Source organism: Tauraco erythrolophus, chromosome 5 (assembly GCF_009769465.1).
Source record: "Tauraco erythrolophus isolate bTauEry1 chromosome 5, bTauEry1.pri, whole genome shotgun sequence".
Taxonomy (NCBI): Eukaryota; Metazoa; Chordata; class Aves; order Musophagiformes; family Musophagidae; genus Tauraco; species Tauraco erythrolophus.
Window position 1 is genome coordinate 6,339,707 of NC_141469.1, and position 16,382 is coordinate 6,356,088.

Below are 16,382 nucleotides of genomic sequence, written 5' to 3' on the forward strand. Positions count from 1 at the left end.
TTCAAATTGAAGTCTCCAACAAACACAATAAATTAACATGTTACAAGACTAATGTAAAGGCTAAGGGTACGAAGACATGAGCATAAAACCATTCTATGATTCTATGACAAAAATTAAAGTGTAAATTGTGATTAAGCCAAGAGAAGCCACTGATTGAATGAAATTGATTTAACAATCCCTGAAAAAACACTCCTGTTTCTACTCACTGTCTTTGTAGAGCTTGTTTAACAGGGAATTTCTTTCCACAGTTTCGGCACTTAAATTCCTTTTCCTCACTGGGTTTTTGGTGCAAAGTCTGAAGATGTTCGGCTAGAATCTCCTGGCTGGCAAAACTGGATTCACAGTTTGGGCATGCATGGTCCTCTTTACAGGTGAGGGGATTGGCATGATTGGAGGAAAAACAGCAAAGGAATAATTTTCAGAAAATATTTTTGGTTACATGAAGAGAGACTCTGCCAGAAACAGATCATGCAAAATGGCATCACAAAATTCACAAAAGACACTGTCCCTGAATGGATTATAGACAGCCCATCTTGAGTGGATTACCATCAGCAATACTGAAAACAGCTGCAAAGTATTAAATTGGGTGTGACTCAGGCCGTTAGCCTCAATCAGTCACCCAGGCTGCCTCTGCTTTGATAAAAGATGCTGAGAATTCACCAGGCAGCTCAGGTCACCTACCTTTTCTTAGACATCTTACATTAGGATTGGCTGAACAGTTTTATGAAAAGGTTTACTTCTCTCCCATCTAAGTAAGACGGAAACTACCTCTCTTACAGCAAAATCTTAGCTTTCATGAGACTACATGTCAGGTGAAATGAATTCCTGCTTTAGTTCAAAAATTAATGGTAACTTCTCATGAAATCTAGGCTCACTCATTCACTCAGTAATCCACAGGACTGGCTGCTTCTTATTAGGCAAAGAAAAGAACCTCAACTCAAACTAAAATAAAAAGATAAAAATCATACAAGAGCTCGGATTAAACCTGGGGAGCCCTCCAGTTCCACAGTCCTATACAGTTAGTGTTCTCTTTCTTCTTTGTTACTACTTTTAAGCTGTCAAGTTATCTTATTTTTTACCTATTGCTCACCTGCAATTTTTTCACCAGCTGGCTGCACTTCTTTATTGTTGCCACTGTCTTCATCTTCCTGGATAACAGTTATTTCTTCTTCTTCCTCCTCCTCTTCTTCCATGTCACTGTCCAAGTATCCAATCAGAAGTTCCGTGTCTGTTTCAATATCTTCCACAGCCAGATAGAAAATATTTTCCCCTTCCTGTTGCAAACAGTAAGTAGAAGCAATGAATAATTAAGTCAGAAAAAGTAAAATCTAGAGACAAGTTTGGGACCCTGAACTCATATTGGCTCTCAACTATGGAAAGGCTGGCTCCATTCCTCAGGGAACACAATGCCAGAACAGCCTTTCTAATAATTCTTTTTCCCAGTGTGGCTACATGGATAAAGTGTCATTGTATTCTGGTGTTCTGGACACATCCCCCTGCCAAACCAGTGAGGCTTTTTCAATGTGCACTGTAGCCTAGACTAAGGTGAAGGTGGTGTTGAAGTTCTTTTCTGCCACAATCTGCCCGACAAGAACTTCAGAGTTTGAAAATGAAACATTTGGGTATTAGAAAAACAACATTTAAATAACCAACACATCTTTAGTTCTGTCCCCTGTTGGCTGCACAAATGATATAACCCAGCTTCCAGTAGCATGTTTACAGAGTGTTATTTTCTCTCTCTCTCCCCTTAAGATTCACCCTTCTTCATGGACAGGCTTTCAACCCTGGTCAGTTACCTTCACTATCAAGTTAGCAGGCACATCTGTAAAATATACTTTAAACCACTACATCAAAACCCTCTGCTGGTTTAAATCGGTGTAGATACACAGATCCACAGAAGGCCAAAGATCCAGCCCAGATTCTGCACACGACGACAAACTACATAGTGGTAGCACTTGTACTCCAAAACCTTCTCCACAATTAATAAACAAGCTTCCAAATAGATACATAAGCTAACGACTTTGGTCTTTGACAATATGTAATTAAAGTTACCAAGGTTGGCATGGAGAGGGGTCAAGAGGGGCAGATCTATAGCAAAAAACAGCTTGTCTACTAAACTGATATACAGAGTTGGTGGGGGTTTTTTCCTATATGTGAACGAACTGCTTTAGGTACTACTCAACAAGACAAAAGAGTCTTATTTTTACACAATGAAGATTTCCAAGTTTTATCATAAATCTTAAACTTATCTGATTAATATCCAAAAAAGTTAATTGAAGCTTCCTTATGCTACATCTAGCCATATATATTTTGTAACAAGCTTCCTAGCACAAGGACAAGATAATGACTTTTAATTTTTGTAATATACTAAGATTGATTTAAACTGTCAACAGGGATGTAGTATTCCTCAAGCTTTAGAAGGCCTGTTATATATCACATAAGACATTGTCACACAAGAGTGAAACCTATTTAATTCAACAGACTCGATCCAGCTGCCGCTTTCAAGGATGCACCACTTTTCTGTCCTTATCTCTACAGCAGCATTCGAAAACAAAACTAATTATGCATTTCTTTTTTCGAGATATATTCTGCAGTTCAGATACCTATTAGCATGCCACCCTAACTTTTGCATGCATCTAGAAGTGACTGTTTTTCATATGCCTCTGTCAAGTTGCAAATATCTTTCATCTACCACAGTCTAAACTCAAAACAAATCATGTACTGAAACTCTTGACATGAGGAAAAGTAAAAGGTCTTTCCACACTCAGTCTCCACTTAGACAGGATAAAACCACTGGGGTAAACCTCCAATACATCACTCTCAGGACAACCTTATTCTAAAAGCAAGAAAACATTATAAACGGAAGCACATACCTATTACTGGCTTGCCAAGGAAAAAAAAAAAAAAGCCATGTATCCCAGGCAAAAATAAAGTCCCACATTTTACTCATTAATGAAGCAGATAGCACACCTTTCAATTAGTTCATATGTGACACATTCTTACACCACACAGTACATCTGGGAGAACAGCAACCAGAAGTAATTATTCAGGTTAACATAGACTGAGTGCATGAATCCCAACAACCAAGCTCTTATCTACTGCTGCATCCTCACCCTCTGCACTTCCCGTAAGTGCATCTGGGGCTTATTTTATAGCTCTGTGTCTGAAAACACCCTGGTTCTTCCCCATTTGTGCACTCGTGGTTAGAAAAAGATTAATGGAAGAAGTTCTAAGGACTCTTAATGCTTGAGTGCTCTTGGTTGCATTTGCATTGAAAAGAAATTAGCTTTGGTGTCAGCCCAACTAAAACACAGCTCAAACTCATTTCTCCTCCAAGGCTAATTTGTTTGGCTACTCCAGCCAAAGAAATGCTAATAGTCAGCTATTCAGAGAGCTAATTAATCCAGATATACCCACACTGTAGTAGCTCCTCACGGCAGCACTTTCAGTGAAACCAATGGAAGTTCTCCAGAAACCACAAGGGAATTTAAGTCTCTCCCTCTACCAGCAGCACCTGCAGGAAGTAAGTGTATCTACATGCATGCAGACAGGCATATATTGAACGCAGTAAGAAATCTTTCAAATAATTTCATTAACCTCCAATTTCTAAGAATACATCTGCAGTTGATCCACCTGTCCATCTGCTTAGGCCATGCTCACTGTTTTGCTAACTCCTCTTAAAGTGCTACCTGGCTTCCTCCTACACCCAATTTCCTGGCAGCAAGCCAGCTCCTTAGCATACCTGTTCTGCCAGTTCTCCTTTGCTACCTCTTCAAACAAGCACACTCCCTTTCCTGATCTTTGCCTGCAGCTCCAAGGTGTCATTTTTGCCAGAGTAAACCCAATCTTGGCAATGTCTCTGAGGGCAGAAAGCCCAATCCACGAAATGAATGGATGTCATTTCTTGGGGGCTGTGGCAGGAGAAGGCAAAGCCACAAGCTCAGGCACAGGAAAGGTCAAAACTAGCATTTGGTGCCAGGAAAGACATGATCAGAATAACAATGTCTTCTGAAAAGGCAGAGCAGATCAGGTGCCCCTGGGAAAGAGTGGGTAAAGCAAGACAGTCTTCCAGAGGTGCTGCTGGGGACCAAGAGACCCTTGCCCCTCTCAAGCAAAGAAGACAAAATGGATGCACAAAGAGACTGCAGGAAGCTTTTCTTGTTTGCACACTGGACATCGGAAAATGCTTGACTGTTTAAGGCACATATCCCTGTCCCACTTAGTCCACTCCGCAATGCGCAGCATGTTTGTCGCTCTCATCAGCCAGGAAGCTGAGGGATCTCAGAGACACTCCCACAAAAACCAAAACAGAACACCTTTAACACACATGTAATGGAGATGTTCAGCCCAGGAACTCAGACTATATCTGATTTGAAGTACAGCACCTGAACCATGCACAAAGGAGACACAGAAGCCTCACCTCCATCTGCTGATCTTTTCCTATCTGCTGTACTGCATGGTAAGGTAACAACCTTTGTGTTACGGCACACAACCTTGGAGACACGAATGTGAGATTAAACAGAGCACAAGGTTAAACTAGTGCAGCAACTTCTATGTTTCTCCTGTGTTCTCATGCCACGCTGCAGTTTGTAGTGATGGCTCCCAGCGAAGGTTAGAATATTTTTCCAGCTGAATATTCTACATATGATAGACTTTTCTCTGCAGTAACCATACTACATACCCAAATCTTGCAGTTAAACTCCTCAGGAATTTGAATGATGTGTATAATAGCAATAAAAATGAGAGGTGCATGGGGTTACTCCTCCCCAGGTGCAGGACTTTGCATTTCCCTTTGATGAGCTGCACGAGGTTCCTGTCAGACCACTTCTGCCCATTTCTTGTTGAGATCTCTCTGGATGCAGCACAGCCCTCTGATTTATCAGCCACTCCTCCCAGTTTTGGGTCACCAGCAAGCCTGCTGAGGATACACTGTGCCCCATCATCCAGAATATTTCTCTTTTGATATATGCTCACTTCAACTATTCTGTTGCACAAATCTAGTTAGAGAATACCACTTTCAGCATGCATCTGTTGGAAAGGATGTTAACCACTCTAGCAGTATTACCAATTCTCATGTTATTGCTTATTTCCAAAGCATCACAGGAGTGACCTTGCATTTTTGGTGGGTTTTGAGAAAGCTCAATTTTTAATTTCCTTCCCTTTTTCAACTCAAAAAGAGGAGGAATCCAAAGCCATAAGCATTAACTTCCACTTCAGATCTAAATCCCAATTCTCCCCAAAGTTTACAGATGTTCAGATTTAGTGTTCCACTCCAAATCTATCTTTAACTAAAGTAGCATTTCACTGTTTTAAGAAATGCTGGCTTAGTAAAACTTAAAAACATTAAAACACATACAGAAGTTCACATATGGAACTTTCACTGCCACAAGTAACCACTGAACTCAGCAACTGAATAAGCTTTCAACAGCAACGAACCATCCTGTATGGCACCACACACTGTCAGAGATGTCAAGCACTCTCTGCTAACTTGCAAAGTCCACACATACGATGTTGCTCAACACCTCCAGGAGCTCTTCAGTACGTTTTTGACTGAGCAACTTAGATTTAAAGCCTTTCAAATGCAATGAAAACACTTCCACTGATATCAAATGTAATGAGACCACTCTCCACAGTGAACAGGAATATTTGCAGCTACAAATGGAAGTAGCAGGGCTAGAGTAATTGGCAAGCATGAGGAGGATCTAATCACCAGGATGCTTTGGATGACCAACAACTCAGCCTCTTAAAGGCCCTGGCTTCTTTGGAAAAAAGCAGACTCTTTTGACCTGGCAGATAACAGAAGTTCACACATATTCCTGCACGTATTTGAACATCTTTATCTGCCTTATTGCTGTCTTTCTTACAATTGCCTACATTCCCAGAAATGCCTGCAGTTCAATGCTCTGAAGTAAAAAGAATTTGATTCCTGCAGGGATTTCTTTCCTTCGTCCCACCCAGCTACGCATCTAAACTAATACAAGTAGATTACAACATCTACATTTACTTTAAAAGTCACTATTTATCATATAATGCTAAAGAACTTATTTTTTTTCCTTCACAGATATTTAAGGAAAAATTGTAGTGCTAATAACAAATGCTATATTCAAAATTCCTACCTCGTAACATGGTATTTCAGCAAGAAAAAGTAATTAGTGATAGCAAAACTTGAGAGGTCCTTAGAAATCCATATAGAGATAAGAATGATAGATCTTTTTGAATCTTAATATCACCACTCTGTACACCAGCTAAGTATTAAGACAGCCTAAAATCAGAAATTAATTACTTTTAAATAAAAAAAAATTCTGTAACCTTAGTGCTGAAAAGGTTCTAAATTATTTTCACTCTCACAATTGCTTGGTATTACTGAGGTTCCTATTGTAAAATTCAAAAATGTAACAGGTATAGTTTAAGGAATCTCATGGAGAAAACACACTCACTTCACTTTTCAGAAACTTCTCCTTTTGAATTCTTCAGCAACAGAACACCTGAACAGCACTAGTATGGATTCAACATCAGACAAATGCATATGACCTTGGCATTAAAAAAATCTTTTTTCCTACAAAAAAATTCAAGAATCGAGTAGATTTCTAGTTCTCCAAGCATGCAGGAAGCCAACAACTATGTTCATGTTCCTTCTTACATTGCCTAACAAGTTAATCTTTCCTTTGTAGCATTCAAGCCATCAGTAAGTTTCAGGTAGTCCTGAAATACGCAAATTCATTAAGCAAGCCTAACAGTTTGTGCTTGCTTTCCTTGTGTCTTCTCCTCTCACTCTTGCTTTTTAGATAGTCCAGTTTTACCATATTTCTTATAGCACTGTCTCTCATATACTAATATTCCTCTGAAGACATTGACTGTTACTGCACAGAGGTTTTTTACCTCAAGATCAACCAGGACATCACTGAATTACACCACACGAAAACCCACACATTTGTGAAATATGACTTCAAATCACTCTACTGCCTCACAGTAAATATCCTCTCTCACATCAGATTTTGTTGTTCATTATTCTAACTCACTGTTTTCTAAGCATGGCAGATCGTCCCTCTGTCTGCTCGCTAATGAAAAAATACTTTAATTTAAAACTCTAGCTGGCTGCAATTCTGTTTACAAAACAGTTCCAATGTTAACAACAGGATCTGTTTTGCATCGTAATCTCCAGCAGAGAGTGTTTAGTAAAATTACAATTGACAAACTGATAAACTTATCCATTCTGGACAAAGGAATTCTGAAAAAATAATACTCTACCAGTCTAAGAACTGAAAAAACAAAGCTGTGGTATTTTTGGTAGAAGCCATTTCCTTTAGATTGTGATAATTACAATGCATTTTTTGCTACATATCAGAAGTTGTATTTATAAGCAAATAGCTAGGAATAGCCCAGGGCAAAAGAGATTACAATTCATACAGTTTCTGTTAATGCAAAAGTTGTAATTCTAAAGCTACTTTAAATATAGTAGAGGATTAACTCATTCAATTACTATTTGAAATAAGTTAGAGAAGCCTCCAGCAATTCAGCTGTGCAAAACACTCAGAAAAGCAATTGGTACATACGCTGGTACCCTCCGACCTTTCCATCCTTCTCTAGCAGTGGCATTACTCACCGCACAGCTGTTAAAATGCTTCCTGCACCTTGCCAAAGACAACCCGAACACTGGAGCTGCCTCACCAGGAACAGAAGCAGAAGTCAGTGCCCAGAACGCTCCCCACAACACCACCAAGAGTTACCACCAGAACCGGGGTTTAAAAAAATATGTAGCTTTACAGGGGGAAGAAAAAAATCACAAAAAAAAAAGGCCCACAAACTCACCCTAGCCCCCCCTCCCCCCCCCCCCCCGCCAAAAAAACCCACAAAAAATCCAAACAAACAAAAAAAATCCAACAAACTTACTTAAAAAAAAAAACAAACATGCCCTCTAAGTTGTTTTTTCACCACAGGAAGCATTTTGCACAGAGTCTAAACATGATCTTCAGGTACAATTAAACTATGATGAACTAATCATATTTTGTAGTCAACCCAGGATGTAGTTTACTTTATTTGTATACAGGGACATACGCATTCAATTCATCTTCTTTTAAACTGAGTACCAGGCAGTAAACAGTAAACTGATTATCAATCACTTAAATATTTCAGATATGAGATTATAATGTTTATCACTAATAAAGTGATGCTATCAGGATTGGAAACGTTCTCAGAGTAGACCAAAAAGCTCCTGTTGGAGTATTTGGAGACTAGGAAGAAAACTAATGAAAATGACAATTAGTGGGTAGCATTAAATCAGCATTAGTGGGTATAAACAAGGAAATCATTATTTTCCGTTCACATTTTTGTTAATCCATATGAAGTTTTCTGAAAATTGCAGAGGGGCAGCTGTGAAGCACACGACCAGAGTTAAGTTCTTAAGCATTCATAGAATAGACTTAGGACAAGCAAGAGAAGCCCCTGTTCTACCACTGTGGTTTACTTTATTTTCACATTTTATAGGCTATTATCATTAATCTTGGTCAAATATTCTCAATTAATCAATTTTAGCTTATGAGATTCACTGTTAAAGATTCACTTTAAAGTAAGCAAGAGAACTGAAAGAAAAAAAAATCAAATACTTGTTTAAAAAAATCAGCCAACCTCACAAAAATCTTCATAAAATACAAATGTCTGGAGAAATCTACATTTCACAAGGGTAATTAGAATGTGCTGGTTAAAACACAAAGTCTCTAACCATCTCTAAATATTCTGTTTCCTCCTTTTAGCAAATTAGCCCTTCTTATAACTATGCAGATGTATTCTACTTTATTATATCATATGTAATCATTCAGTTAGTTTACAATTAGGAATATTTTTTTATGTCACAATCTGTATCACAAATTTTTAAATTATTTTAGGTACTTTTTCAGCAATGCAACTTTTTTTTTCACAGTCACATTAACTTGAGTAATGATAATGAAACTAAAACAACTTTATGGATGTAATTCATAACTTCTTCCTCTTTATAAAACATCATTTTATCATCTTGGTGGCAAGCAGACAACCCTCAATTCAAATTAAAAGGTATCATTAGTGGAAACATTCCATCAATGTTTTGCCTGTTGATTTCATAAAACAAAGTGCTACTGCGCCATGTGGCCTTAAATCTGCTCATCACTAAAGGCAAAGACTGGAATTAAAATACTGAAGGATTTGTGGGCTGTGGTGTTGGGTTTTTTCCCCTAAAGGAATAGCAAAGCTTTGGGATTTGCACCTCCATCTACTAAAGTGAGATCAAACCCTGCAAAGAAATACATGGATATTCAGCTTTTTTCAATACAAGTAGTAACTATTCATGTTAAACACAATTAAATACTTATACGTATATACACACCTACGCAGCCTCAAGGTCACTCAAGTTTGCCTTCACTGTACTTTTCATCATTTTGTACATGCTGATCTTGTTTATTCTATTTTTCCCTGCAATTTTTCCAAATGTTTTTCTGTGGAAGCTTTTATAGGACTAACATTCTTGCCACTCTTTTTCTTTCAAAACCATCTTCTAACTGCAGCATGATCCTTTAGAAAGGCATGTAAAAAGCACTAAGCACACTCTAAGCAAGGTATAACTGCACAATACAGCATAACAGTTTTTTTTCCATTTCTTTATTTAAATAATCAACTTCATTATCAAAAACCCCACTGGTATGCACTGCATATTCCATCAAAACTTCTATTCTGAAGTTCAGGTCATTTTCCTCAGTGTTTTCTTTAAAATATAATAATGAACATTAATTGCTCACACTGCTCCCTCTTGTGAACCTTTGCATTTGCTAACACTGACCGTAATTAGTTATCACACTGCCACATGCATTGATGACATGCTGATCACTGACTCGTGCCTAGGACTCCTCATGCATGAGGACCTTTCACATTTGGTACTATAAGCAGGACAACAAATCTTTTCATAGATCTTGGTGTAACTGAGAGCAAAGACAGAAGGAAAACATGCAGAAGCAATTGCATAGGCAGTGGTTGTACTAAATTAATCACTGACTTGCCATAGACAGCAGGAAAAGCATAATAAAGCAGTCAGTCAGTGCTGACGAGTTTTTGCTGAATGGATGAATAGCAAACACTTTTTCTTATCTGTTACTCAAAATTCAATTGCAGCCTGGATGTTAAGACCTAAAGACGTCTGAATCGAAGAAAACAACCTGGAGCACAGGCCCAGAGGAAAAGCAGATGATGAAGCTGTCCACAGTGACCTAAAACAGGAATAGCAACAAGGACCAAGGAAACAATATCAAAACTGCAGTCATGTTTGGCCAGCAATATGTGATGGAATGTCACAGACTGACATTCAGTAAAACTAGAGTTTGGAAAGCAGGAGGTGCAAATCAAGTGAAGGCTGGCGGATAACCAGTTACGTTTCCCAATGCAGTACGCTGCTAATAGTAGCGTTCAACTACTGTGGTAACGGAATAAAAGCCAGGCAGAAGAGGTGTGGTAGGAGACGGTGGAATGGAAATCACAGAAAAGCTCTGTGGCAGCTGCAATCTCACTGGGCAGTGCTTGCTTAAGATCCAAACAAGCAAACCGTCCCTCTGGTGAGCAGGAGATTGCAGGAGCTGGAGAGGTCATCAACACAGAAATTGCAATTTCTAGTGTTGAGCGCCACTGAGAATAAACAGAGGGCAAGGGGCAGGGGGGAGAACAGCAGTAATGCATCTTTCACAGAACTACATGCTAGGGCATTACTAGTATTCTTTTTCTACTTAGTTTTAAAACAATTTTTTTTTCCTATTTTATTTCATCAGAAATGAACTTTGCTTCTTGGCAAGGAAAAACAAAAATTTTTTCATTTGATCTCAAAATAAACTATGTTTTTAAATTCTTTTGTCAAGGATCTGCAGGTAAATCCCAGGAAAAAAATCATCTCATGATGAAAAAGTAGAATAACAATTTTAAGAAACGCTGATAAATAATTCTCCTTTTCCTAGTTTTTCACAAATTTGGATTACATCAGCAAATACCTTGGGTTAGCCTGAATTAACGTTTTAGAAAGTATACATTTTGAGCAAAAAGATTTAACACAGCTATGTAGCTCTTACTTATGTAGGATTGGAAACTATTTTACTGTAAACAGAGCTGCTGAAAAAAAAAATGCAGATAGTTCATTTATTTTATAATCTCCAAAAGGACAATAGCTGTAACTAGAAAAATATCACTGTCTTTGTTGCGTTCTACGAACTCACAGAATGCTTCCAAAAACAAGAGATTAAACTAAGACTCTTTAGCTTGAGAAAAGAGCTGTCAAATAAGAGGGAAAGGATACAATAAAGTTCTATAAAATCAAAGATGGCATAGAAAATGAACATAAAATAACTATTCACTGTTATACAAGAACTAGGGAATCAAGTGAAATTAAGAAGTTTCTAGAAGAAAAACAGAAACATGTTTCAACATAATTCGTAATTAAAACAGTGGAACTCACTACCACAGAATGCTGCAAATGACAAATATAAAAATAAGCTGGACAAATTCAGATCCACGGCCAAGACTAGAAAAAGAAAATTATCTTGTTTTATTAAATTACCCTCAAGCACTGCCTGGTCATCCTATCAGATAATTAGATTCTTCAATTCTCTGATTTCTTCTGGAATATTTTAAGCACCATGCTTGCTTTCAAATGTGTCAGACTTTTATATTAAATTTTAAATTAGAAAGTAAATGCATGATTCTGCTTTCCACACACCTATGCCCATACCTGAGTTCAGCATGAAACACAACTAGGTTTCTAAATCCTTAGTCCCGATTCAGACAGGTATGTAGTTACCTAGTTATCCTCTTGTCTTTGTGGAAATTAAAACCCAACAACATTCAGGCAAAAGCTCAGCTTAACTGAATAACGCTGTAGTGGGAAAATTAAACTGTTCTTATAGTTAACTACTCTGGAAATTTATTTTTTTTTATGTAAACCGTTCACCTCACTTTAAGCTAGGAGATAGAGTTCATGTAAGTGATTCAGAGCAATTCCACTACAGTGGATTAACACAAACCTTTCTCAGATTCTAACCAAAGACCTCTTTGGTCTTTCATCCTATCAACCTTATTTATGGTATTATATTCAAGCACAAGAGTTCACTTCTAAAAAGAAAGGTGGGAAAAGGAAAGCAGTTTGCTACTTTTCTCAGATCTTATAATTTTACTGCAAGAGATAAAGACCAAAGAGGAGATCAAATTAGTAAATCAGTAACAGGAAGCAAATGGTAGGAATCCACCAGATCTACCTGGATGGCTGCCAGGTTCTTCTGTTCCTGTGATGGCGCCTCATGGACAAAACGCAGCCAATTAGAATGGCGTGGATTGCTTGCATCCAGGATATAAAGGACCTCACCTTTACTCCCACGAACCTGAAACATTAAAAAGAAAAAAAAATCAAGCAAAATCAAAGTTGTTTACCAAACACACACAAACATGTGAAACATTAAGGCATGCTTGTGCTCTGCAAGTGAATCTTGCATTCAATGGGTATTCGCAGCTGTGGTGCGCATTCACCTTTTTCTATAAGCGTATTTATTCACCTCAGAACAGAAGGGCAGTTCAAAGCCAGCAACTGGTGTCAGCTTCCTTTATTGGGCTTCCTTCTCTTTTCCTAGCCTTTCCTTTAATAAACAAGTATTATGACTGACTCTTGGGTCTCCCTAATCTGACAGTATGGTCACTTGTGCTCATGTTCTTTCCTCTCTCTTCTTCCTTCAAGTCCTCTTTTTCTTTATGATCTTGCCAGAAACCAATACAACCTGAGAGGTCCTTTCCCATTTCAATCCTATCACCCCTTTTCCAGTTTTCCTTTCTGAGTTCTCCTCTTTCACACGTTCTGATGCCAGCATTTTACTTCTACAGTCTACCTGATTCTTCTTATACCTTCCTGTCTTTTGTCATTCAGTCTGTCTCTCATCACTTTTTCCAACTTAAGGCTGTACACTCTCTTGTCTCCAATTCCTTTTCCTCACAACTCACTACTATTGTCCTACCTTCCTTCTCGAACACACTGTCCAAGAGTGGACTATTTTCTTGTGTAACTTATACATGTCCTCTAAGTCACTCCTCAACTCACCTTGCAGCATTTCTCTTCTGCTAATACTTACTGACAAGGCAAACAGTAACTTTCTTCTGGACAAAAAGGAAAGGACATGCTCTAATCTTGTGCTATTCCAACCACCATTTGGTTCCAACACCCCTGTGTTCAGGCTCTTGTTTGTGAGTTTCTGTATTCCTGCAATCACCCATGTCCATTCAGTGATCTGTGGCCTAACAGTTCTTCACTCTTCACGTTCTTTTTTCATACTTGATGTTCTTTCTAGACTCACTTGCCCTTTGCTCATCATGTCCTAGCAGATCCTATTCACTCTCTATGGCAAATTCCTAAATCCATCTATTTCTGCCTACTTTTCACATTTCTAGAATCATGTGAAATGATTAACTGGCAATCATTACAAACAGTATATGTCTATATCCAAATTCAACTTTTCCATTATTTTTGCTGATTCCCACTTCTGTAATCTTACCAGTTGTTCAACCAACTCCAAGCCTGAACTATCAGTTCTGTCTCCATCACTAAATACTCTTTTTGCTTCTTTATCACCAAATATAACTTTTCTTCTTCATACAAATTCCAAATCCAGTAGATATGCTTTCATTACTATTAACTCTTACTGCCACACGTCAATCCTAAACATCCCAGAAACTTACAAAACACTTATTGAAAACCATATTCCTCATTTCCCCTTTCAAGTTTTTTTTTTTTTCCTCTTTAGCAAAGGCAAAAACCACCATCCCTTGAATGGAGATCTATCTTCAGATCAAGGATCAATATAATTGCATCTATTCATTCCATACATCCTATTTTACTGTTCACTTGAACATTGTTTATATATGCCTCTCTAAAGGAGCCTCAAAGAATAGCAGTCAGTCTCAAATTATGATTGGCTGAAATTTTATCAGAAGAGAAGGTTATTTCACTAAACAAATTAGTATACTATGTAGGTGAAGGGCTGTAAATTAGTTAGTAGAGAAAACAAACATGTTCAGGTTCTGTCCACTAAGTGAAGAACTTTAAAAAAAAGAATTGCACACACAAGATACACCATCTCCGTATCAGGAGCTTTTGGTTATCATTACAGGTCCACAGAACTTCTATGACTGTGACAAAATTCCATATTACATCGAGAAAAAGAAAACAATAGAAGTAGAAACTTAATATTAACCAAGTCATTCTTTTCCCTCAAAACACAAAGACATATTGCTGAAAGAAAATATAGCTGCCACCACCACATAAAAACTAGCGTGTTTTGTTTTAAACAATAGATCACTTGAATCTTCACTGATACAGAAGATAGAAAGACATAAAAAGGTCATACAGCCACACTATTACTCCTTGTGATTTATTGAGGTAATGAACATATTTTCTTTTTCATCTATCAACAAAAAGTATCCAGAGCAGGTATTTCCTAAGAGCTTGGGATTTCAGCTATGTAAGATCAAAATCAGAGTCTCTTTATGGCTTTGTATTTAAATTGCTCACATTCTTGCTGTATTTATTTCTAATAGATGCAATATCATATTTCTTCAGGATGACTGCTTAAATTACCTAAACATTCAGGATATCACTAGAAAGAAAAAACTATATTCCATTACAAAAATAGCTGGTGACAGCACGTTGTTCTCAAATTTAAAGAAAACCTACTGTAGTTCTGCAAACAAATAAAAGTCTTCAAAATTTATTACTGTTCTTCCAAAGGAAGACATCATATCTTAAGAAGGACACATCACAAAAAAGTGCCAATATTTCAAACTGTAAAAGTTGTTTTACTTTCAAACACACAGACTAACCACAGTGAACAGTGTCAAACCTACATATTTAAATGCACCTGGAAGCAATACAGTCTAACACTAAGCACTGCAATGGGTTTCCCAGGGAGGCTGTGTAGTCTCCATCCTCCAAGATATCGACTCTCAAAAGCTTTCCTGAGCAGCTGGCACTAGGTGAGCTCTACTTGAGCAGGGGGGTTGGAGCAGGTGATCTCCAGAGGTCCCTTCCAACCTCAAGCATTCTGTCATTCTGTCACTATCACTTTAGGAAGTAACACCTGCGTGTCTGCTCATTATTGGAACCAGTGCTTTCGTTAGGAACACGAGCAGAATGAGTGCCTTCAAAGCATAAAAGCAAGCTCCAAATTCACACAAAAATACAAGCTAACGGTGTACTCACCTCCTGAAAAGCCACTGGCCAAGCAGAAGCACTGCATTGATTATACTGTAATAATCATCCAGTTTTGAATAGGTAATCCACAGAGCAGAAACTACTTCAAGTAAAAATGGTTAACACTGCAGATCAGCATCTTTGAGTAATTAAAGTCAAGCTAATGGCTTTGTGATTTAGCTACCAAAGTAAAGGTTATAGAAGCCCATCATGTAGGTCCTATAAAGGTTTCCATCAGATCTTGACTTGAATTGGAAAAAGAAGCAATCAAGATCTTGTTACAAAAACCATACGTTACACTCTCTACCTTTTCATCTAGTTGTCTTCTTCATTTGCTTCATCCTTAAATTATATAAGAATAATTTATATTAACTTCAATGATACACAATCACCTCAGTTGTGCTTTCTCAATCTATGCCAATCCATAAAGAGATATCAAACACAAAGCAAAGACTTAATACATGAGGAAACTATTGATAAAGCAATACAATAAATCCCTTAAAGACGTGCTATATTTTCTATTGCTTTTTTCACCTCATAAAGAAATAATGCTGCATCAAATACACAGATGTGAGGAAGAAAAGTCAAGAAAAACAGTCAAAACACTGTACTTAATTGGTACATCACCAGACTGGTGATGTTTACCACTCCTTTTCTCACCAGTTGCATGGATAAGTGACTTTCCTAAATGAACAACTGATCTTTGAGCACCATGGCAGTCAGTCCCAAACTTAATCAATATTTAAAATACACAAACAAAAAGAGCAGATCTTGCTTTTCAAATATATTTCTCAAACTCAAAGCCAGTACAGGCTACTCATGGTAGTTAAATGAAATAAACAGCTAGACTCTATGCTTTCAGTTTTTAAAAGTGCACCTAAATATCATCCATATTGAATTATTAATGAATCAAAAATAAGTTTTGAATATGTGCCAAAGGGTGCTCCCTCCAATAACAGTCCACTACAGTCCTCAGTCATCCTTCTGTTTTGTGGCATGATCACCAAACAATAAAATCAGTTTAATTAGAAGATATATCAACAAATACATGCTGAAATGCTTACACCTAGGTCTGCCTCTAAATCTGTTCCGATATCCAAGGAGAGAGGATCAGAGACGACTGTCAATAAGACAGATGCTGCACCGTAGG

At 37.7% G+C, this 16,382-nt stretch overlaps 1 protein-coding gene across 6 annotated transcripts in view; it reads right to left on the reverse strand.

The window, feature by feature from the left end:
* The window catches only part of PRDM5 (PR/SET domain 5), an 84,782-nt gene that overhangs the window by 55,991 nt on the left and 12,409 nt on the right, over window positions 1-16,382 (reverse strand). For 4 of the 6 annotated variants that reach the window (XM_086611893.1, XM_086611892.1, XM_086611891.1 and 1 more), the window contains exons 3-5: window positions 12,258-12,380; window positions 1,098-1,274; window positions 207-382 (exon numbers count right to left, since the gene is read on the reverse strand). In XM_086611893.1, the coding sequence (XP_086468019.1) occupies window positions 207-382; window positions 1,098-1,274; window positions 12,258-12,380 (476 nt within the window). Of the gene's footprint in view, window positions 1-206; window positions 383-1,090; window positions 1,275-12,257; window positions 12,381-16,382 lie in introns of all 6 variants that reach the window. The other 2 variants (XM_086611890.1, XM_086611888.1) reach the window with 1 other exon arrangement.